At 38.5% G+C, this 24,231-nt stretch overlaps 1 protein-coding gene across 1 annotated transcript in view; it reads left to right on the forward strand.

Moving 5' to 3' along the window:
• The window catches only part of LOC124802510 (tRNA (cytosine(34)-C(5))-methyltransferase), an 81,540-nt gene that overhangs the window by 21,946 nt on the left and 35,363 nt on the right, over window positions 1–24,231 (forward strand). Inside the window, exons 6-9 of the mRNA XM_047263343.1 lie at window positions 161–301; window positions 412–541; window positions 675–805; window positions 23,279–23,480. Coding sequence (XP_047119299.1) covers window positions 161–301; window positions 412–541; window positions 675–805; window positions 23,279–23,480 — 604 coding nt within the window. The remainder of the gene's footprint in view (window positions 1–160; window positions 302–411; window positions 542–674; window positions 806–23,278; window positions 23,481–24,231) is intronic.

Here is a 24,231-nt window from a genome sequence, read left to right on the forward strand (position 1 = left end):
AATACTTGTGAAAGCTCTTTAGACAAAATTAATTTTAATAGATATTTAGGTATGTTCGTGCAAAATGTTGTGAATAATGATTCACCATCCCATTATACATTTTATCCTCATTCCACTGGAATCTCTTAAATTATCTTTTTACAGTATGGCATTCTTACAGATGGATTTGTGATTGCCAATGATGTTGATAATAACCGTTGCTATATGCTAGTCCACCAAGCAAAGCGATTGAACTCACCATGCATAATTGTAACAAACCATGATTCAGTAGTAATGCCAAACCTTACAATCACACAGAAGGGTAAGTGTCTGGAAACCACTGGGCTGTTTTTAGTACACATTGTGCATATTATGTTTATTCTAAAGTGATGTTGTTCATGTCCTTTCTTTTGTTGTATGTGCAAACCCCAGACGGAAGCAAAGGGATTTTGAAATATGACAGGATACTGTGTGATGTTCCATGTTCTGGAGATGGCACTATGAGGAAGAATCCTGACATATGGGTTAAGTGGAATGCAGCTAATGGGAACAATCTGCATGGGTAATTATAAGCTCAATATACTTTATTCTGGATAGGTGGGATAAGTGTGTAGTTTCACTTTCATTATGAAATTATAAATTAATTTAGTAACTGACTGTATGAATAACATAGCTACCTGCATTATTTTTGGTAGCATTCAGTTCAGAATTCTGCGACGTGGTGTGGAAATGTTGGCAGTAGGAGGTCGCATAGTTTATTCCACGTGTTCTCTCAACCCACTGGAAAATGAAGCTGTACTTCACAGGCTGCTTTCTGAGACTGATGGTGAGGGTCTAACACTGTTTACTATACCCATAAATTACGTTCAACACTGTTTGCAAATTTTTCATGTTAGTTGAAGTTTCATGTTTTTTTATGTGGTTCTGTATTTTACCTGCTCTTTTTCATTTTTACTCAGGAGCATGTAACAAACATAGCTTAGCATATTTTTATACCGGGTAAGTCATGAGGAAAAGTGAATGCTTTTTGGGGGGTGGGGGGGGGGGGGTGGAATATTGCTGATTCTGAAGAAAAATTTCATACGGACTCATGCCCTATTCTGAATGGTTTCAGAATTCTTAATATACATTGTTGCTTATTTTCTGCATTATTCAGTACATTGCCATTGTTTACAGTATACCACAGTAGTGTAGAGGAATTAAAGGTGAACAACTTGATATGGGACATACCTGGTCTATCAAGTTGGGGAAACTACCTCAAACAAGCCTACAAAAATTATCCAAGCTGCAGTGCCTGCATGTCGTGCATGATTTTCAATGTTCTCTCATTCTCTTCGTTCAAACTATTAGTCCTAGAGGGGGGAAAAATAAATAAATAAAAAATGAATGGGACTTCTTTGTAGGAAATTTAATGTAGTTCAGTTTTGTGGAGCAACACATTTTAGCTAGAGGTCACAGCTTTCGAGTTATACAGGAAATTATACAAAATTGACATTAAATGTGTTCTGTCTTGAGAACTATCCGGAATAGGGCAAATATCCGTAAGTATGTATTTTGTTCAGAATCACCAAGAAATATCACCCCTCAATGCATGTACCTTCCCTCATGACTCATTGGGTGTACGTTGGTCTTCTTTTCTTTAACATCAGGGTAAAAGATTAATTACTGTGTCTGTTAGGATGTGTAGAATAGATACTATCACAAGTACCAGGTGACCAAAAAGTCAGTATAAATTTGAAAATGTAATAAACCACGGAATGATGTAGATAGAGAGGTAAAAATTGACACACATGCTTGGAATGTCATGGGGTTTTATTAGAACCAAAAAAATAAAACAAAGTCCACAAAATGTCCGACAGATGGCACTAGACAGCAAAACGTCAGTGACTGCTCATGACAATCGTGTATAAAAGGAGCTGTAATGAGAGAGAGAATCGGATGCGTCAGCAGTCGCAGCATGTTGACGTTACCTGAAAAGGCGCTTTTAGTAAAGCTGTATTATCAGAATGGGGAATGTGCTAGTTCAGTGTTATGATCCTATCGCCAGAAGAAGGGGATTCGAACGGGTAAAGGTCCGTTGACAGTGCAGCTGTGGCGAGAATGATTTCGAAGTTCGAAGCCCTGGGTTGTTTAGACGATAGACCCCGTAGTGGCCGACCGAGCACAAGGTGTAATGCTGCTGAGACATTTCAGGAAGAAATGGAGACTGTAGCAGGTTCGTCTATGCATGGGGAAGTCAGCACTCGTGCAGTCGCACATTGCACCAGCATGCCATACACTACTGTTTGGTTGGCACTGAGGCGTACCCTCCAGTGCTATCCATACAAAATCCATCGGTATCATGAACTGTTACCTGGCGATTTAGTGAAGCGGAGTATTTGCGGTGAGGGCGTTTCAAAACATCGCGGAAGATGACGATCGGTTGAGTAACGTGTTGTCGACCGGCGAAGCTCATTTCACGCTCCGAGGGCCTGTCAATGCCCACAACTGCAGAATTTGGGCTACCGAAAATTCTAGAACTGCCATGGAAACTCCATTGCACGACGAGAAAGTCATGGTATGGGTTGGATTTACCACATCTACCGTTATTGTGCCTTTTTTCTTCGAGGAAATGCGTGAATTGGGTTTTGTAATTGCTACCATGACGGGTGAGAGGTACGCTGATATGTTACAGAATAGCATCATCCCCAGCCTGGCTGATAAACACCTGTTGGAATGTACGATGTTTATGCAGGTTCTCCACACCATATTGCTAGATGCGTGAAAGATCTCTTGCGCGCATTGTTTGGTGATGATCGTGTGCTCAGCCGCCACTTTCGTCATGCTTGGCTTCCCAGGTTGCCAGACCTCAGTCTGTGCAATTATTGGCTTTGGGGTTACCTGAAGTCGCAAGTGTATCGTGATCGAGCGACATCTCTAGGGGTGCTGAAAGACAACATCCGACGCCAATGCCTCACCGTAACTGCAGACATGCTTTACAGTGCTGTTCACAACATTATTCCTCGACTACAGCTATTGTTGAGGAATGATGGTGAACACATTGAGCATTTCCTGTAAAGAACATCTTTGCGTTCTCTTACGTTGTTATTCTAATTATTGATATTCTGATCAGATGAAGCGCCATCTGTTGGGAATTTTTTGAACTTTTGCATTTTTTTGGTTCTAATAAAACCCCATGTCATTCCAAGCATGTGTGTCAATTTATACCTCTCTATCTACATTATTCCGTGATTTATTCAGTTTTCAAATTTATTCTGACTTTTTGATCACCTGGTACTTTGATAGCTATAAACAAAGAAACTGAATAAGACACATTTGTTATTTGTCGTTAGTCTGTGTGTGAAATGTACACACACTTGTCTGTTGTTATACACAAAAGTAATTTCTGTTTTGTAAATACACTCTTATTTGATCAGAGATATAGCAGATAAAGAGACCAAGTATATACTTTTTGCAACAGAATTCCAGCAGTAAATGTGAATGATTCAAATTAATACACAGAAACAGTGTGGTAGCCAAGGTGGGGTTTGGTGCGTGTAAGGGGGGGGGGGGGGAGAGATTTTTTTGGTTACTGTAAATGATATTGTGAAAAAGTATTTGTTTAGTATACAGGCTAATAATATACTTTGTATACCAACTTTTGCAAACACTGCAGTATTCTGTGTAAGCAAAATTGATTCACATTTTGTATGGGAATGCATTAACATCTACTGTCTGTGTTGACAGTTGTTGAGTTTTAACTGTTTTCAGATTGCATATCAAGGCTGGGTGATATTTGTTGCATACTTTTCATTTCTTCATTTTATGTATCGCTGTTTCCTCTCTGTCCTACTGTTTCCTTTTACATTTTCACTGAGTTTGATATCGATAACTTCCTATTCATCAAATTTTTGTTGCATTTATCTACTGTAATAGCACAGCTGTGTTGTATCAATGTACTGGTGATTGTCATTTACCATATGACTCTCTCTCTCTCTCTCTCTCTCTCTCTCTCTCTCTCTCTCTCTCTCTCTTTAGCAGTGCATTGCTGTTCAGCATGTCAGTTATTTCTGTGTTGCTACTTATGTCCCCTGCATTTCTAGACATTGCATTCTTGACACCTTTCTGTTCAGCCACATGAGAGAAAACTCAGATGGATATTCAGGAACAACTTGGTTCAATTATCTTTCCAGCCATGCTTATTTGGGTTTTGCATGTTTCCATTGAGTTACCACCAAATTTATGATAACATAGCTTTCAATAGCACATCTCTAAACAGGAAAAAAAGGAGGATATATGCACTTTTGTTGTTATCCTTACACAATCTACCACAATAGAAAGTCTGCCTCATAAATGGATGCTTAGCAGCAGAAATAATGCTGAATTGTTGTTTTGGTCAAAACCTTAATGAAGGTGGTTTGCCATTGTGTTCCTATTAGCTGTTGTAAAGTGTGCATCTGTATTATGTAGATGAATGCATTGAGTGTTTCTACAGTGCAGTGTTATGCTTTAGTAGTAAGGATGGAGAGGAGAGAGTGTGAAATGCCTGTGCTCACTTCTCTCAAATTACACTTGAGTGCATCACTGAGCTTGACCTACCCATATGTTAAACAGATCACCACAACAAAGTACCACATCCATATTTCATGAAGCACTGCAAAGGGATTTAGTATTTAACACAGGATATACCACTTGGTGCAAGTTCTGGTGTGCAAAAGTATTTTATCACTTCATTCTCCCCCATTTGTGGAGAAATAATGGTGATGAAAATTCATTCTACCAACAGGATTTGAACTGGTGTGTTTTAGCAACCTTGGAAAAGAAGTAGGCCAGTCTTCCATAGTAGGTGCTAAAGAACATTATGAAGAGTTCCTTATCCTCCACACTTGTGATGGAGGAACAGATAATCATCTCAACCTTACAGTGCAAATGTAGTAGCACAGGGTGTATACGACCTGGGACAACTGGGAGATCCGGGAAAAACCCGGGAATTTTTTTTAGAATTCCGGGAATTTTTCATTGTTCTAGTTTTCAGTTAAATTTTTGTAACTTTGACTGGTAGAACCAATACTCTGACAAAGACTATTACTGTATCTCGCTACTGCAGAATAATACTGCAGTAATAAAAAACGAACGAGAGGAAAAAAACGAAAATAAAACTTAAGTTGCAAAGGAAATGCGCCATATACAACAACAAAACACAGTGGTCATATAAGTGTCTGCCAACAGTAAGGAAGATTATGCAGTGTTTCACAACAACAAATTGCCTCCGATGAGTGTGACGTCACAACTTTTTACATTAGATTCGTTTGAGTGGTTGCGAGCGAGCTTACGCGCATGTGCAGTTGAGTCACGTTAGAGTAGTACCTTCTCCCACTTTGGCTGCAGAAGTGTGGCAGTTAGCTATATAAGCAATAGCAGCAAGCAGCTAAATGCTATCTGGAAAAATTTTACTGGTGCACCTAAGCTGCCAGATTCACGTATGCGCAACAGGCACGGAACTAGGGGGCGGGAGCAAACCAGGGTACTACCCCGGGCGGCAGTTTCAAGGGGGAAGGGCGCCAAAGTCATATTATTGAGGAAAAAGACCTTGTTTCACAAAGCGCCTAGCGTCCAGCGCGCATTGGTCTATTGATTACTCATATGATTTTGAACGCATCCCTGCTGGGTTTTGAACATTTTAGAACAAATTCTAAATTGATTTCTGAAAGAATAGTAAGTTGATTTTTGAATGTGTGCATAGTGTATGTGATGTCTCTGCCAGCAGAATCCCCGTCACATCTAGAAATAAACTTACATGCAGACAAAAGGGTACGGGTCTATAAGAGCTGAGTGGAATAAAGCCGAACGGGTGAATGCCAATCGCTATTTATGTGGTTGACTGGGTTTGCAAATGGTCAGCGTTGTCATAACTACTAGCGAATTCCACAGATTCAGACTACCAGAGTTGAAATAAATAACTAACAGGAGTAATAGGCAACAAAGATTGCTTATTTTCTCCTCTGTGCACCCGAGAAAATGAAATTTTGACGGACAATTTTTGATCAGACCGCTACACCACTAAGGGCCAGTTATACAGTCCCCGGCTAACAGCTGCTAAAGTTCTATTCTGGGAGTAGCGCGGAAATCGCGTTGTACGAACACGGGTAATAACGCCTAACCGGTGAATAAATTCGGAATAACTAAAGTGGCAGGGTTATTGAAGTTAACCAAAGAATAAGTTTTGACACTGAAAGGAATAGTTACAGAATTAGTGATGACAAGATTGTCTGTTAGAACGAGGAAGGAGAAGAAACGGGGACTCTCACAAATTACAGAAGAATATGAAGATTCAAAATTTATATAAAAATTTCGTACTACTACTTTTCGATCTCATGCTTCAGAAGCGAGAGAGTATGAATGAGATGTGAAACTATTTCCTAACATAAAACTTTTTCTTGTAGTAGGCCTAACAGGCATTTGATATTGGTACTTCGTGAATTATATTCTGTCGTGTTATAAAAATGACCATTTGTGCTAAAACAGTCTCGTTTTTTTGGTGTGTGTAACAACTGCAGCAATATTAGACAGGCCTATTTCGTTTTATCTAGCAGTGACAAAATGCACGTAATCAGATCGAGAAACCACACCAGTCTTGGGTACAATTTGTATCAACAGCTTTTCTAATATTAGACAATGAAATTTCGTTTCTTCATGTAGCAAAACGTTGACGAACTTGAATGAGGTAATAGATTCTTTCCCAGAAAGAAAAAGCTAGCTATATAAAGCTGTGACAATATTACAGAGAAAAAAAGGTAGAGCTTAAGGATTGAAGAAATGTGTACTGTCTTGCTTGTCTCTTGTCTTTACTCATTTTATGTATCCCCTATTTAATTTTATATCACACAAAACAGCAATTTATTAGCTAATAGGCAGTAAAGACTGCAAATTTTCTGAAGAGTTCTTTTCTGCCAGTTACAAATAACCCCATCCAGCATTAATTGCATGATTTTTTAAAATAGGGTCAGGATGTCAAACTGGCAGACTGGGAGCAAGAGAGGCACCACAGGACATTTTAATTTCCACTGGCATGAATATAGTTTGATGGCACCCATTACAAAATATTACGTGTCTGAACTCCACAGAGCGAAATCAGATACATGCGATGGAAGAATGTTGTGTGAAGAGGCGTGGCACTGCACTTTGGCACACTTAAGACCAAATAACATTCCTCGAACATATATGTTTTATGTATCAGACTCTTCAGAAAAATGTGAGCTACAAAATGAAGTGTTTTTGAAACGTCGATTTTTTGAATTTTTGGCGTCCTACCACAAACGCTTGAGGGAGGGAGAGCACCACTATCTAATACTGCCCCAGTTCGGAAATATCATAGATCCGGACCTGATGCACAGAGCAGTCTGAGTTGTAGTGGGGAGGTGGTAGTTCCATGTGACCCGTGTTTACGTTAAGTGATTTTGCTGTTTCCTCTTCGTTTATTGCTCTCACGTCAAATGAAAACAAAACAGATTTCTGTGGCCGGGAGCTATCGAGTGAATTAAAATACATTCGCATAATTATGGAAGGCCAAAATATGTAATTAGTTTCAGATTTTATTTTATTTCCACCTTTCTGACAGTCAAGCGTTAATCGCCTTGCAGAACAATGAAGTTATTTTTGTCGGTTTGTTAAAGAAATTTGACTTTTATTAATCTTTTCTGCTGAGGCAGTCAATTTTTTTGAAATGAAGTGTTAAGTTCCACTCTATTGGCTAGTTTCAACTGTGCGCTGCATTTCAAGTTCACGTTTACATCTTCTAGCACGTATGGCATTATGCCTTGATAAAGAACCAAACATGAGATAATGCAGTACTGGTACTCGAAGAAAATTTACATATGAATCTGGACACAGGAATGTGCACTTTAAGCAGAATGATGCATTTTAGTATAGTTCACAAAATTCCCATGCTCGTGGAGTATCCTCTAATGTTTTGTTTCTTTTATGACGTAATGTAAGATTTTTTAATGTTCTACACATACAAACGTACAGGTTTCCTGCGTCATCGTAGCTGCGCAATCGCGGCGACGCCTGTTATCTGGCGCTCTCTGGCAACTGCTGAAACGAATCTATTTCTAACAAGTCGCGGGAAAATATTCTGAATGGTTGTTTGGAAAGTGTTACTTTCAAAGTAAATTTCCTTTTACCCTAGATGAACTCCGTGCGCGAATGTCCGATGAATTTCTTAAAACACAGAGCGTTTGACTCTTTCAAAAATCAAATCTTTGAGGACGACCATTTAGAATATTTTAGAGCCCAGAAGAACAGACATTTATGTCGATGTTAAAAATTTTACTGGCACATTTGTGAGATGCATCTTAAAGTGTAACATGTGCAAAAAAGATCAACATTATGTGTGAAAGCTTAGCTTCTCTTGCAGCTTATTAATCTGAGAGACCAATATTATACGTAAAAGCGTTTCTTTTCTTGTAGCAACACTATGTATATTAATTTAAACCATTACCTTTTCCTGTTTGTGTGTTCGCGCTACTTAACAGTGATGTTATTGGCTGACTACATCACATGTCCTATGCTCTGAATACTCAATGTCATTGGCTGGCGAGATCGCTTGACATAAGCTACGACTGGCTTACAGAAGTGCATCGCAATCTCGATTTCAATCCTTCGGAAAGTAACATGCGGTGTTTGGTGGAATTCGAATTTATACTTTCATAATACGGAAATATGTAGTGTACATGTTGCTGCACTTCAGACATTTTTCCAAAACATGTTTTTTCCCTTGAGTTTCATTTTCTAAAGTGCCGGGAAATTCTACGCTGGTGTATAAAGCCACAACCATTGAAAGGATTGATAAGTTTTACAGTTCTGAGGAAAAGTATACTGTTACTTAGCACAGAAAAGTGTATTTTCATCTGGGAGAAAGTGTATTTTTAACTGGGAAATACGGGAAAAATCCGGGAATTTTTTTTTCCTCGTCCACGTATACACCCTGTAGCAATAGTTTAAGAAGAAGAAGAAGAAGAACTGTTACCCTCCTGCTTGCTTAATTCAATTTTTCCTCCTCTTCATACTTCATCCCTGTTCTTCTTCCTCCTCCTTCTGCTGCTCCTACTCCTACTCCTCCTGCGATTTTCCTTCGCCAAGCAATGTGGTGCACTGAATTCTGTCTGGAGGAGTTGGGTCAAAACCCTCATTCCGATATCCAAATTCAGGTTTTCCATCATCAGTATCATCTCCCTTTCAAGGTTTAGGCTATTGCCTTTTCCGAACTCAGGAACAAAATTATCCCCATCTTCTTTGAGGTCTTCCAGTATATCTTTTCCCATTCAACTTGTAGTTCAGGATATTCAGGGGAATTTTGTGACCAGGCATTCTCATGAGATGATATCTCCTGTCTTCAACATATTTTTGAATTTTGTCATTCATGTTGAAAATATTTAATTCTGTTCTAATATCTTTGTTTCTAATTTTCTCTCTTCTTCTGCAGCCCCTCAGGAACCTCATGTCTGCTGTTTGAATTTTATTTTCTTGTTTTTTGCTAACCCAGCTTTTGCTTCCATATTACCGGTATAACACAGAAACCACCCTTACATTATTGAATTTTATGAAGGTCTTTTTTGCCCAGTGTTCTGCTAATGGCATTATTTTCAACATCAGAGTCAAAAGTCAAAACTTATAGCACAGCCTAAATAAGAGATCTGAGACACCTGTCCCTAAAAATGAATTATCCAAAACAATTTTTGATTTGACTGGATATTCTCCTTGCCATTATTTTTGTTCTGAGACTAGAAATTTGAAAGTTGAACTTCTTGCAAATTTTGTTCAGCTGGTATACTTATCTTTGGAGGTCATCTTCATTCTTTTGAATAATAATGATGTCATCAGCAAACAGCAGTACATTCAGGTATTTCTCGCTCGTTATCTTAATTCCTTTGTTTACTTTATATTTCTATTTGCGAAGAATGAAGTCAATATAAATATTAAAAAGTGTAGGTGATACTGCATTTTATGGACTATAAGACGCTACACACTATAAGATGCATCTTAATTTTTAAGCAGTTTTTAAAAAAATGACATTTTATCATTTTTATTATTGGATTGCAAAGCCAGACTAAAAAATATTCTTAGTTTATAAAACCAAACTGACCTTTAAAATTGTCATCTTCTAGTTTTGGCCATTTGCATATTTATTCTTCCTCTTTTTTTCAGCTCTTCTTTACTAAACCACCAATTGCGAATGCTTTTTTCTGTTGGAGGAGGCCCAAAATGCAGCTCAGCTGCCCTGTTTCCATGTTCTTTTGCAGATACTGTTACTCTCAGTTTATAGCCTGCATCATATTAATACCTTTTAATTTTTTTTTTACACTACAAAACTAGCAACCAACAAAAATATTGTACTGTTACCAATAACACAAATCACTTTCAATTAAAGTTCACTGCCACTGTAGATTGCAATGATGCACCATAGGCTAGACAGTGTTCTGGGTTTATGATGGCGGGGCAGGAGGGAGCTTGTTAGCAAGCTTGTGAATCCCTGCATCTCATGTTCGTCACATCAGTGCACTGCTGTTGCCAGTTGAATCCAATGTTGCCAGATAGGTATAGGTTTTTCCCACAGCATCAAATACATGGTCATTTTTAAGACTGGTGGGAACTTTAAACACTGGGCATTTCTAAATTGATTTCAAGTATAAGCCTCACCTGAATTTTGGAGACAATTTTTCAAAGGAAAATGTGCATCTTGTAGTCTGTGAAATACAGTAGTCCACACCATTGTCTTAACACATTGGTTAATAATTATTTCTTCTAATCAATTTGTACCTGTGTTTACTACAGTGCATGTAGTTTTGTTAAGACTTTTCACTACCTCTATTAGGTTGTAAGGACATCTGCATGCAGACCTAATCTTCCATAGTCAAAAGCCTTCTTAATGTTGATAAAGACCATATGAGTTTCTATTTTAAATTCTGAAATGTTTTTAATTACAAACACATTGTCTGTGCATGAACGTACAGATCTAAATCCATTGTGTTCTTCAGAAATAATAGCTTTTGTGGTATTCTTCATGCTGTTGTTGATTATCTTTGAATATGCATTTGTCACCAGTGTGTAGAAGACTGATGCCTCTCTTATGTCTGAATGTGGATGTCCTTATTACCTAATAGAGGTAGCAAAAAGTCTTTACAAAACTACACACATTGTAATAAACACAGGTTGGAATGCCATCTGTGTTAGGCCTAGTAAGTCTGCAGCTGAGCAAATATATACTGGTTTCAAACCTAAACCAAGCCTTAGTTGGAAGAATGAATTAAACACAAGGCATTGCAGTTCTAGTACCACTTGAACTAATGACAGGAAAATGCCTGATGCTCATTGAAGATACCAGAAGACATAAAACCCTCCCAAAAATGAACAACTGGAAATTGGTGCACTCAGTATCTTCACTCTCACCAAGTGTGAAGAACTGGTAGATCTTATGGAGAGGTGTAGATCTTACAGAGAGGTGTAAGTTCAGAATATTGGGGTTGAGTGAGACAAAGTGGAAAAGCTGTGGGAAGAAATCACTGAAAAATAGATATGTGCCGTACTGGGATGGTGACAATAGTGAATCCAAAAATGAAGTTAACCTCATCCTCCATAAAGATATAGACAGACAGACATCAAATACATGAGTGACAGGATCATCCAGATGAGTCTAAGGGTTGGTAATTCACAGCATACTGTTTTGCAAGTATATGCACCACAAACAGGATGTACCATGGAGCAGAAAGAACATTAACTTAATGAACTTGTAGAACAAATAATAGAAGAGAACACCATTGTTATGGGTGATCTGATTGCTCAAGTTGGTAAAAAAAATCTAGGATGTGAAAACATCATTGATCCTCTTGGTTGTGGGAACAGAAAACCAGGAGGAGAGAACCTAACTGATTTTTGTGAAACAACCGTACAGAACATGTGGTGTCTGAAGAGGGAAAGTCATAGAATAACAAGATACAGCTGGGATGACAAGCTCAAGACTATGATAGACATCATCATCAGTGATAGAAATGCTGGTCAGTATGTTACAGACAGTAGTTATACCCAATGAGAGCCTAGATAGTGACCACAGGCTATTAACTGCTGACCTAAAAGAAGTTAAAGTGCCAAGATTTAAACAAAAGAGAATGCCAAAGAGTAAGACTTTGCTGTTGAAGGGCATGGAAAAGAAAAGTAACTATGAAGCACGAATAACAGCCAAATTACCCAAAACTGAGAAAGGGAAAGTAGAAGAGGAATGGTCTTTATTCAAAGAACCCTTGTTAAAGAAGCCACGGGCATCTGTGGAAAAAAAGTGCTACACCAAAAGAAGGAAACACCTTGGTGGTATGACTGGGTAAAGACAGCAGTAAAAGATAGGAATATACTGAAAAGAAAATTAGACCATGAAAAACAGAAAACACATGACAGACGAAATGATTTAGCAATTGAACATCTAGCTCAGAAATACCAGAGAAAGAAACTAACTGTAAAAGTACTGATCCAGGAAGAAAAGGAAAAGTGGTGGGAAGACTTGACTACAAGGATAGAGGAAGACTGTCAGGGAATTACGAAATTACAATACAAAATACTAAAGTGTAAACGAAATAAGTGTGTAAATATCCTTGCCTTGGAAACAGATGACAGTAATTTAATATGAACGGAGGAAGGGATCAGGGACGACATGAAAAAGTACTTCAGCGTGCTGCTAAATGGAGATGGGGACAACACAGTCATCAATGACTATAGAATAATTAATGAAGTCCAAACCAATGTACGTCCATTAACCTGGCGTGAGGTAGAAACTACATTAAAGAGCATGCGGAATGGAAAGTTGACAGGCTTTGGTGATCTCAGTTCAGACGTGATAAAGGCAGCTGGAATATTAGGCTTAAATTGGCAATATAGTGTGTTAGCAGTGTTTTGGAAAGAAAACAAAATTACAGAAGATTGGAGTAAAGGAGTCATCATCCCTCTGTTCAAAAAGGGCAGTTGACGAAAATATGGAAATCACAGAGGCATCACGCTGCTTTCACACAGTCTGAAGCAGTTACAAAAGATCGTAGAAATGAGACTTGGAAAGATAGTAGAACCTTTGCTTGAGGCAGAACAGCATGGATTCAGGAAAGACTGAGGTTTGATGGATACTGACACAGAAAAGCACTGGGAATACGGAAGAAATCTTGTGATTATATTCATGGACATTCAAAAAGTGAGTGACAGTGTTCCTTGAAACAAGATATGGGAAAGTTTGTAAGACCTAAAAGTGCCAAAGTTCCTAACTGATAAAGCCAATATGCTATATCAAAAGTGTTACAGCTGTGTTCAGATAGGCAGTGGACGATCAGAATTGTTTGAAATGAAGAGAGGTGTCCAACAAGGAAACGCCCTACCACCACACTTACCACACGTGTTTGTAATAGTTAAGGACAAGATCATAAAATATATCAAGAAAATACACAGTGAATGAATGAAATGCCCTGGTTTTTTCTGCTGTTTTGATAGTATGTGGAGAAACAAAAGCTGAAGCACAGAAGAAACTTAATGATTGGAACAACACATTCAAAAATTGTGGATTAAAAATAAATAAAAAAGACAGTAAAAAGGACAATCAACAGCCAAGGAACAATCTCAAATCTATTTCTAGAAGGAGTTAAAGTAACATCTGTTTCCCATTTCAAGTAACTAGGAAGCATGATTGCAAAAGACATCACCATTAAGCGGGAAGTACTTAGCAGGAAACAGAACGCATCCAATTTGCACAGTCAAATCCGAAATCCATGAAAAGCAAAAGTGGCCATGTACCACACCTATTTCGTACCAATCCATATGTTGGTTGACAAACGTGAACCCTTCTACCCAAAGACCTCAGCAGAATTCGGGCAATAGAAATGAGATTTATTAGAACTATGACTCAAACAACTAGAAACGACAAAATCAGGAATGAGATGAACAGAAAAGTAGCTGGTATTGAGGTTCCTGTTACCAGTGTCATAAAGAAACCAGGCTTCAGTGGTATGGGCACAGAATAAGAATGAACAGCGAAGAAGATGGGGAGCACTTGTGCACCACACCCGAGAAACTGGAGTTGGAAAACAGTGGTGATGGTAGTCATTACCTTACCCTTTTTTCAAAAAAGGGATTACTTCTGCTGTATACCAATGGTCTGCAGTCTTGCAGTTCGTCCAACATTCATTTATTACCTGTAAAAGTCTTCAATCTAGTGATAATCCTTCATGTTTAATTAGTTCTTCATTAATTCCATCTATTCTAGTAACTTATCTGTTCCTCATAGGTTTCCCATTGCTTCCCTGAATTAAGGCGAGGGTTGGCACAGGCTCTGGAAATCAGGGAATTTCAAACACAACAGGGAAATTTGAAAAAAAAAAAAAAAAAAAAACTGGAAAAATCTCATTTTTGTCTCAGTAGATGAAATGGCTTGTTTACTGAGATGTCATGCATCGTTGCTGGTTGGGTGCAGCTGAGTTGTGTGCACCGCTTCCCTACTTCTCTTCCTACCACTCCCCTCAGCCTGCAGTCAGTGCTGCCACTACTTCTTGCTGCTAGCCTAGCAGCTGCTGATGAGAGGCAGGGACGCATGAGGAGTGATTTGTTTGGACCTGATTCTGAGACTGTAGACACAGCAGCCGGAGACGGTGGTTGTGTGTACGAGTTGTGTGTGTGTGTGTGTGTGTGTGTGTGTGTGTGTGTGTGTGTGTGTGTGTGCGCTCTCGTTTTTTGACAAAAACTATGGCTGAAAATTTAATTGTGAGAGTGTGATTCTTTTCTACGTGCCTGTCTGCAGCTCAGCAATTATCTTTATGGTAAGTTGCTTCCTGTCCACATTATTATTGATTCTCAGAGTATTTGAACAAGTTATTTGTTGCATGGATTGGTCCCTGTGGTCTCATTTCATCTACATGTTGTCTCTGGCTCGTGAGTAGCTGGCCACACAAATGGGTTTTTGCGACGGGCCAAAACTGCGGGCCATTTCTGCGGGTAACTGTAATGGATTGGGCCTGCCGATCTAAAGCCATTTGGTTCCCACTAATGTGCAGGCCCTGCCTATCGAATCTAGTCTCACCAATCTGCCCGCAGGTCAGGTCAGTTTGTGTGTGGTGTAATGCAGCAGATTTCATTGTTTATCCATGGACCCAGGACTGCTGTGCTCGTCAGCAGGCCAGAGGCCATAGGTGATGGATTTCAGGAATTGCTATTGTCTCACTGCAAGTACATTATACAGTGTGGTGTTTTATAGACATTGTATTTGTTCTAGTATATATTGGCACTCAAAAAGTAGTTTATGTGTTTGGAAGTGTGAATGGTAATAAGAAGAAAATTGTCAGTTGCTTGCGGTTTGTACGCTATATATTCATATACAGGGTGAATTAGGAGGAAAGGTGTATGCTTTGAGGGATTATAGTATTAGTGATTCTGAACAAAAAAACTTCCATTTGGACATATGCCCTATTCCGAATGGTTTCCGAGATAGAACACATTTAATATAGCTTTTACGTTTTTCTTGAATAACTCGAAAACCACATCGTCCAACAAAAACGTGTTGCAGTACAAAATTAAACTATATTAAATTTCGTACAAAAAAGGTCCTATTCATTGTTTTTCCCTAAACCAATGGTTTGTGCGAAGAGAGCACGAGAATGTTGAAGAACTCTCTCGACGTGCATGTGCTGTAGCTTATGTAGTTTTTATAGGCCAATTTGAGGTAGTTTCCCGACTTGATAGACCACAAATGTCCCACATCAAACTGTTCGTCTCAACTTGCTCTGCACTACTGTAGTACATTGTAGACAGTGACAGTGTTTGATAGTACAGAAAATAAATGAGTTTCAACATTCTCACACTCTCTTAGCACAAACCATTTGTTCTAGAGAAAAAAAATGAGTAGGACCTGTTTTGTAGGAAATTTAATATAGTTTAATTTTTCACTGCAACATGTTTTTGTTGAGGGATGCGATTTTAGAGTTAATGAAGAAAAACGAACAAAAGTGATATTAAATGTGTGCTATCTCGGAAACCATTCGGAACAGGGCATATGTCCACATGAAGTTTTTTGTTCAGAATCACTAATACTATTACCTCTCAAAGCATGTACCTTTCCTCCTGACTCACCCTGTATTTCTCGAAAGAAAAATCGTAAAATACATGTAAAATAATAGATATAACACAATGGGTAATAACTGACAATAATGAATATAGTAGAACCAAATTTTATTGGCATTCATCTACAGTATTGGTTTACACAATTCTTCCCCATTTTATTTATTTTTGCTTTTATTTCTGAAATCAGTGAAGGTATTTTAAATATGTCTTGCGACTACAAGGAAATGCACATTTTTGTCACCTAACGTGTTTCGTTTTATTGGAATAAAATAACATCAGTGGTCTTAACGAAACACCTGTATCATTTGGCATGCTTTCTCTGTCTAAAAACTGCTCATTACAAAAGAAGTTGATGTTAGTACTTACAATTTTTGCTCACATCAGGAAACGCCATCTACGTCCAAGTTCCATAGCTGCAAAGACAGATTGTCAACTTTCGTTTTAACTTACCCTTGAGATCTCAAAATTTGTCAGGTAAAAATGCTTAGACTTGTCTGGAAATCAGCTAAATGTCAGGAAATTTCACTTGGGGAAACTTGTGGCAACCCTGAAGACAACTGTCTAGATTGTTACCTTGAAAAAGAGAGCCAGTTTTCTTCACTGTACTACTCCTGTAGGTGTTGGTGCTCTGTATCTGCTGACCTAGTCATCAACAATACAATAATAACTAATCTTCCTGTCTTCAGCCTCTACTGTATACCGCCTGCTGCAGGATATGGTTACATTTTTCTTTTTATTGTGGTTACATCTATTTTTTCCTTCTTGCATCGTGTGTCTCCCATTTACTACTGTGCACCATAAATTGCTTCCTCTTTGTATTGAGAATAATTTTCATTTTTATTATTTAATGGGATTTGCAGGATGCACATACTAATATTAAAGTTGCTACTTTGTTTTGATGAAATCAAGAATTAAATAGTAATTGAGGGGAAAAAATTTCTTTGCTGTAACAGATATAGAATTTTTATCAGGATTCAAGGCATTAGGATAGTTGAAAACAATTACTCCAATATAAAAAAATAAAAGAAAGATGATGATTGGATACTGTGCACCTCTGTAGCTGAGTAATCAGTGTGTTGGCTTGCCATGTGGAGGACCTGTGTTCAATTTCAGCTACTGTTGGGGATTTTTCTCTGGTGAAAGGTCTGGAATGGGATGCACTCAGCTTTGTGATGTCAATAAAAGATCTGTGTGAATGAAAAATAGCAGCACCAAGGTCTGAGAAACTGACAACAGCCAGGAAACCAATGTACTGAACAGCATTTCCTCCAGACCACATTAACACAACACCATAACAAAAAGGAAGGCATGGCAGTTAGTCAGCACTAGGGCAGAACACAGAGCTGGTAATATTTGAAAATATTGTTGAAAAAATAAGGAAAGAGAATTAACGGAACTGATGCTACAGAGGATGTGTAATTTATTCTGCATTGTATTATAATTAAAGCACAGATGAGCTTAGTTTCAATTTCAGTTTTATGCACTGTGATAGTGCTTCCCATTGCAGACACCTATGTTATGTGCCCCCCCCCCATGGACCTTGCCGTTGGTGGGGAGGGGGAGGCTTGCGTGCCTCAGCGATACAGATGGCCGTACCGTAGGTGCAACTACAACGGAGGGGTATCTGTTGAGAGGCCAGACAAGCGTGTGGTTCCTGAAGAGGGGCAGCAGCCTTTTCAGTAGTTGCAGGGGCAACAGTCTAGATGATTGACTGATCTGGCCCTGTAACACTAACCAAAACAGCCTTGCTGTGCTGGTACTGCGAACGGCTGAAAGCAAGGGGAAACTACAGCCGTAATTTTTCCCGAGGGCATGCAGCTTTACTGTATGATTAAATGATGATGGCGTCCTCTTGGGTAAAATATTCCGGAGGTAAAATAGTCCCCCATTCGGATCTCCGGGCGGGGACTACTCAAGAGGATGTCGTTATCAGGAGAAAGAAAACTGGCGTCCTACGGATCGCAGCGTGGAATGTCAGATTCCTTAATCGGGCAGGTAGGTTAGAAAATTTAAAAAGGGAAATGGATAGGTTGAAGTTAGATATAGTGGGAATTAGTGAAGTTCGGTGGCAGGAGGAACAAGACTTTTGGTCTGGTGAATATAGGGTTATAAATACAAAATCAAATAGGGGTAATGCAGGAGTAGGTTTAATAATGAATAAAAAAATACTAGTGTGGGTAAACTACTACAAACAGCATAGTGAACGCATTATTGTGGCCAAGATAGACACAAAGCCCACGCCTACTACAGTAGTACAAGTTTACATGCCAACTAGCTCTGCAGATGACGAAGAAATTGATGAAATGTATGATGAGGTAAAAGAAATTATTCAGGTAGTGAAGGGAGACAAAAATTTAATAGTCATGGGTGACTGGAATTCGAGAGTAGGAAAAGGAAGAGAAGGAAATGTAGTAGGTGAATATGGATTGGGGTTAAGAAATGAAAGAGGAAGCCGCCTGGTAGAATTTTGCATAGAGCATAAATTAATCATAGCTAACACTTTGTTCAAGAATCATGAAAGAAGGTTGTATACATGGAAAAACCCTGGAGATACTAAAAGGTTTCAGATAGATTATATAATGGTAAGACAGAGATTTAGGAACCAGATTTTAAATTGTAAGACATTTCCAGGGGCAGATGTGGACTCTGACCACAATCTATTGGTTATGAACTGTAGATTAAAACTGAAGAAACTGCAAAAAGGTGGGAGTTTGAGATGGGACCTGGATAAACTGAAAGAACCAGAGGTTGTACAGAGTTTCAGGGAGAGCATAAGGGAACAATTGACAGGGATGGGGGAATGAAGTACAGTAGAAGAAGAATGGGTAGCTTTGAGGAATGAAATAGTGAAGGCAGCAGAGGATCAAGTAGGTAAAAAGACAAGGGCTAGTAGAAATCCTTGGGTAACAGAAGAGATGCTGAATTTAATTGATGAAATGTTGGAACATGAGAGGCAATACCGACCCTACGACTTAGAAGAAAGATTAAGGAAAGGCAAACCTACATTTCTAGCATTTGTAGACTTAGAGAAAGCTTTTGACAATGTCGACTGGAATACGCTCTTTCAAATTCTAAAGGTGGCAGTGGTAAAATACAGGGAGCAAAAGGCTATTTACAATTTGTACAGAAACCAGATGGCAGTTATAAGAGTCGATGGGCATGAAAGGGAAGCAACGGTTGGGAAGGGAGTGAGACAGGGTTGTAGCCTATCCCCGATGTTATTCAATCTGTATATTGAGCAAGTAGTAAAGGAAACAAAAGAAAAATTTGGAGTAGGTATTAAAGTCCATGGAGAAGAAATAAAAACTTTGAGGTTCGCCGATGACATTGTAATTCTGTCAGAGACAGCAAAGGACTTGGAAGAGCAGTTGAACGGAATGAAAAGAGTCTTGAAGGGAGGATATAAGATGAACATCAACAAAAGCAAAACGAGGATAATGGAATGTAGTCTAATTAAGTCGGGTGATGTTGAGGGTATTAGATTAGGAAATGAGACACTTAAAGTAGTAAAGGAGTTTTGCTATTTGGGGAGCAAAATAACTGATGATGGTCGAAGTTGAGAGAATATAAAATGTAGACTGGCAATGGCAAGGAAAGCGTTTCTGAAGAAAAGAAATTTGTTAACATCGAGTATAGATTTAAGTGTCAGGAAGTCGTTTCTGAAAGTATTTGTATGGAGTGTAGCCATGTAGGGAAGTGAAACGAGGACGATAGATAGTTTAGACAAGAAGAGAATAGAAGCTTTCGAAATGTGGTGCTACAGAAGAATGCTGAAGATTAGATGGGTAGATCACATAACTAATGAGGAGGTATTGAATAGAATTGGGGAGGAGAGGAGTTTGTGGCACAACTTGTCTAGAAGAAGGGATCGGTTGGTAGGACATGTTCTGAGGCATCAAGGCATCACCAATTTAGTATTGGAGGGCAGTGTGGAGGGTAAAAATCGTAGAGGGAGGCCAAGAGATGAATACACTAAGCAGATTCAGGAGGATGTAGGCTGCAGTAGGTACTGGGAGATGAAGAAGCTTGTGGACCATTATGGTTAATGTGTTGGCTTCATATTCACGAGGAACATGTTTCAAGTCATAGGTATTTTTGTACAGCTGCGCTAGTACTCTGCCTCTGATCTTTATTTTATGTTAAAAGCTGTCCCCTTTTCCCTCCATGCGATAGTGTCAGTGATTTCCTTCATATACCTGTTTTCTGTTGTACAGATTGTCTAAAATAGACCCCATATTTCAAAATAATGCAACTTTGAAACCTCTGAAGTGGTGAGTGTGTCTGAAGGTGAGGCAATTTGTCACAGCACGGACAGTGTACCTTGCAACTCATGAGCAAGTTTAATAATTCTGCCTCATTTGTCTGTCACATGTTTTGAACATTAAATGTGCTGCAAAGTATCCTTCACACACACGAGGCGTTTGCACATCATTCTGATCATACTTCAGTGAACTGCGTACAATTCAAAGGAGGAAGTGGTCATGTTTTATTAGGTTTGTAGGAGCTGTAACTAGTTTGCAGGGCCAGAGTGATACAGTGACATTTTATAGTGGCAAACCAGCTGTTTCACAAAATGAATATGCTCAGTTTATGAGAGTACCATATGTGCCACAGAACATTTTCACTTCCTTGACACACAAGCAAGGAAAATATTGAGTTTGTAAGTAAGTTATATAGCCAATGTCAAAATTAAGAGTGGTATTTTCCAGTTTGATAAGTGTTAACGGGTCTGCCCAACATTGAAACCATACAAGATTCAACTTGGACAAGCAATTAATGAAGAGGATAAGGGAAATATATGCAGTTTTTTTTCTGCTCTACTTTCCATTGAATTTGATTTTAATGACAAGGAAGAATTCCATTTGTCAGAAAAAATTAAGAGACAGTGTTAGAATTCAGGAAACACACCAGCTTCATACTAGTATGGGACAAGGGGATTGACCCATTGTTAATTGTACACTGTTTTGTGGGATAGCATCAAATAGAAATTTGTTTTGCAGAGATTTGCTGAAAACTTGAATTTCTGAATTTAAGGGATTGGCTTTTTCCTCAGTTGTGGGGAGATGTGAAGGTCTTCAACAAGATAGTGTGCTGAGTTGCACTAGTGATTTCACAGTAAAATTTTGAACATTATGATTACTGAGTGCAAATTTGTGTGAAATAAGTCTCGATATTTTGCACTTCCATCAACCTCCTGGTTACTCAGACTTCACTTTGCCCTCTTTTTTTGTGAGGGTTCATGGAAGGTAAGTGTTTTTGCAACCCCCCCCCACACTTGCGTTATTCATTTATGGTTGACATGTTGATTCCACTGTTAAATGCAGAGGAGAAAATGGATATGTGAACAGAGTACATTGAAGGCCTCTGTGAGGGGGAGGACTTGTGTGATGATGTGATAAAAGAAGAAATGACCATCAGTATGTAAGACAGACAATCCAGTATTATTGTCAGAGTTTGACAAAGCATCGAGAGACTTGTGATTAAGTAAGGTGGAAGGAATTGAAAATCTTCCTTCAGAATTTCTGAAATTATTGGGGCAAGTGACAACCCTACTAACATTCAACAAGTTGGTCTGTGGAATGATGCGCCTCATACTAAGATATCCAGTAGTTCGTGTGGAACTGGTTAACATCGCAGCCCTGGGAATTTTATGAGACTGCCATTCACCACTTTGTGTCACAGTGGAACAAGTATCTCAACAGCCAGGGTTAGTACTTCTAACATACAGGTACTGATATCTGTAATTACACCTCCAGCCCGTTTCTTTTTGAACGCCCTTTATAAATCAGGTGATGCTGAGGTAAGTAATTTAGGAAATGAAACACTTAAAGTAGTAGATAGGTTTTGCTATTTGGGGAGCAAAATAACTGATGATGGTCGAAGTAGAGAGGATATAAAATGTAGGCTGGAAATGTCAAGGAAAACATTTCTGAAGAAGAGAAATTTGTTAACATCGAGTATCGAATTAAGTGTTGGGAAGTGTTCTCTGAAAGTATTTGTATGGAGTGTAACTTTATATGGAAGTGAAACATGGATGATAAATATTTGACAAGAAAATAGAAGCTTTTGAAATGTGGTGCTACAGAAGAATACTGAAGATTAGATGAGTAGATCTCATAACTAATGAGGAGGTACTGAACAGAATTGGGGAGAAGACGAATTTGTGACACAAATTGACTAGAAGAAGGGGTCGGTTGGTAGGACATGTTCTGAGGCATTACGGTATCACCAATTTAGTGTTGGAGGGCAGCGTGGAGGATAAAAACTGTAGAGGGAGGCCAAGAGATGAATACACCAAGCAGATTCAGAAGGATGTAGCTTGCAGTAGTTACTTGGAGATGAAGTGAGGAATTTGGAATGTAATGAACAGTATAATGAACACACAATATGGATTGAGATTAAAACTGAAGAACAATGAAAGTAATGAGGAGGAACAGAAATAAGATTAATAAGCTTAACATCAAAATCAGTAAAAACAAAGTAGACAAAGTTAAGGACTTCTGCCTCTTTGGAAACAGAATAACATGTGACTGTAGCAAGGGGGCTTAAAAAGAAGATTATCACAAGCAGAGGCGTATTCCCAGCCAAAAAAAATGTTAATTTGAGAAATTTGTGTATGCAGCACAGCCTTCTTTGGTAGTGAATTGTGGACAGTGTGAAAACTGGAAAAGATGGGAACCAAAGCATTTGGGATTTGATGCTACAGAAGGATGTTATAGATTAGGTTGGACTGATAAGTGGTGATGTGGTTCTCAACTGAGTCAATGAAGAAAGAATATGGAAAATACTGAAAAGAAGGGACAAGATGATAGGACATGTGGTCAAACATCCGGTAACTTCCCAGATACTAGAGATACCTGTAGGAAGAGATTGAAGCACACACAACAAATAATTGAGGATGTAAGTTGCAGGTTTCACTGTGCGGCAACCAAGATGGCTCAAATAACTGCTGCATAATTGATAGTAAGATTCTTATGTGCTTTACTTCTTTTAGTAGTGTCTTTGCATTTGTGACCATTTTGCTGAAAACATTGTGTAATTTTAATTAATTGTGTGTGTATCTAAAAATAAGTTTGAGAAAGATGAAAATGCTGGAGATATATTGATTAGTTGGAAACCAAGTATCAAAATTGTTAGGAAGTTTTCCAAAATCACTGTATTAAAGACTAGTGGAAATTTTTAGGTGCTGTTGAGCTAGTTGATGTCACAAACCTCTTACCTGGCTTGGTATATAGCAAAGGTGTATCTCACTGGATTCCTGCATCGAGAGATCTAGTGGGGTATCAGAGCATTGCTGATGTCCCAGACAAATGGCGTACAGTAATCCATCAGCAGATGTTTCCTCCTGCACCAGAAAATGCGGAGAAATATAAACTTGATCGCTGGTAAGATTGCTAAATATCTTAATAAAACTTTAAAAGTTATAGTTTTAAATCACATTAGAAGGTGATACACTAAAATTTATGAGATGAACTCCATATGACAGATAACATACATGACAATGCACAAATTATTAGCAACACAGTGTCTCCAATTTGCAGAATTCAGTGCGGTGTTAATCCTTGATGGCTACAATCAGGGCCTCTAAGCATCATGTCGTGGAATCATGGTACCTTGAAGTGTTTCTGGAAAATTACCCTCTGCCCAGTCTGCACGGCCTGTCTTGCACTAGAAAAAAATATTTGACAAATATTTTGTAAATGTTGTGCTTGCTTTCTAACTTTTAAAAGAGATACGATAAACGTACCACAATACATTGCCAACAATTTTATAAAGTGTTATTTATAAAAGTTATTTCACAGTCTTTTACAGTGTTACATAGCCTATGTAATTGAATCAACAATGGTTACTGGAGAACAGTAATGAACAAATTGGCAAACATCTGTATCACATACATGTTTTATTGATAGCATTTCAAGTATGTATACAAGCCACAGCAGTTTACTTGTCTTTACCATCTGTGGCTAGGCGTTGTACTGAAAAAATACAGCATGTGGAATTGCTTTGGCACTTGCAGACCATCAAATTTTGCATTTATAAATTGTGCTGCTCAACTGTGACTGCTGCCAGTTACTATATGAGAGTGGGGTAATGCCTAACAGGTTGCTACCATCACTTTGGGGTGGGGTGATGTGT

The sequence above is a fragment of the Schistocerca piceifrons genome, chromosome 6 (genome assembly GCF_021461385.2).
Source record: "Schistocerca piceifrons isolate TAMUIC-IGC-003096 chromosome 6, iqSchPice1.1, whole genome shotgun sequence".
NCBI lineage: Eukaryota > Metazoa > Arthropoda > Insecta > Orthoptera > Acrididae > Schistocerca > Schistocerca piceifrons.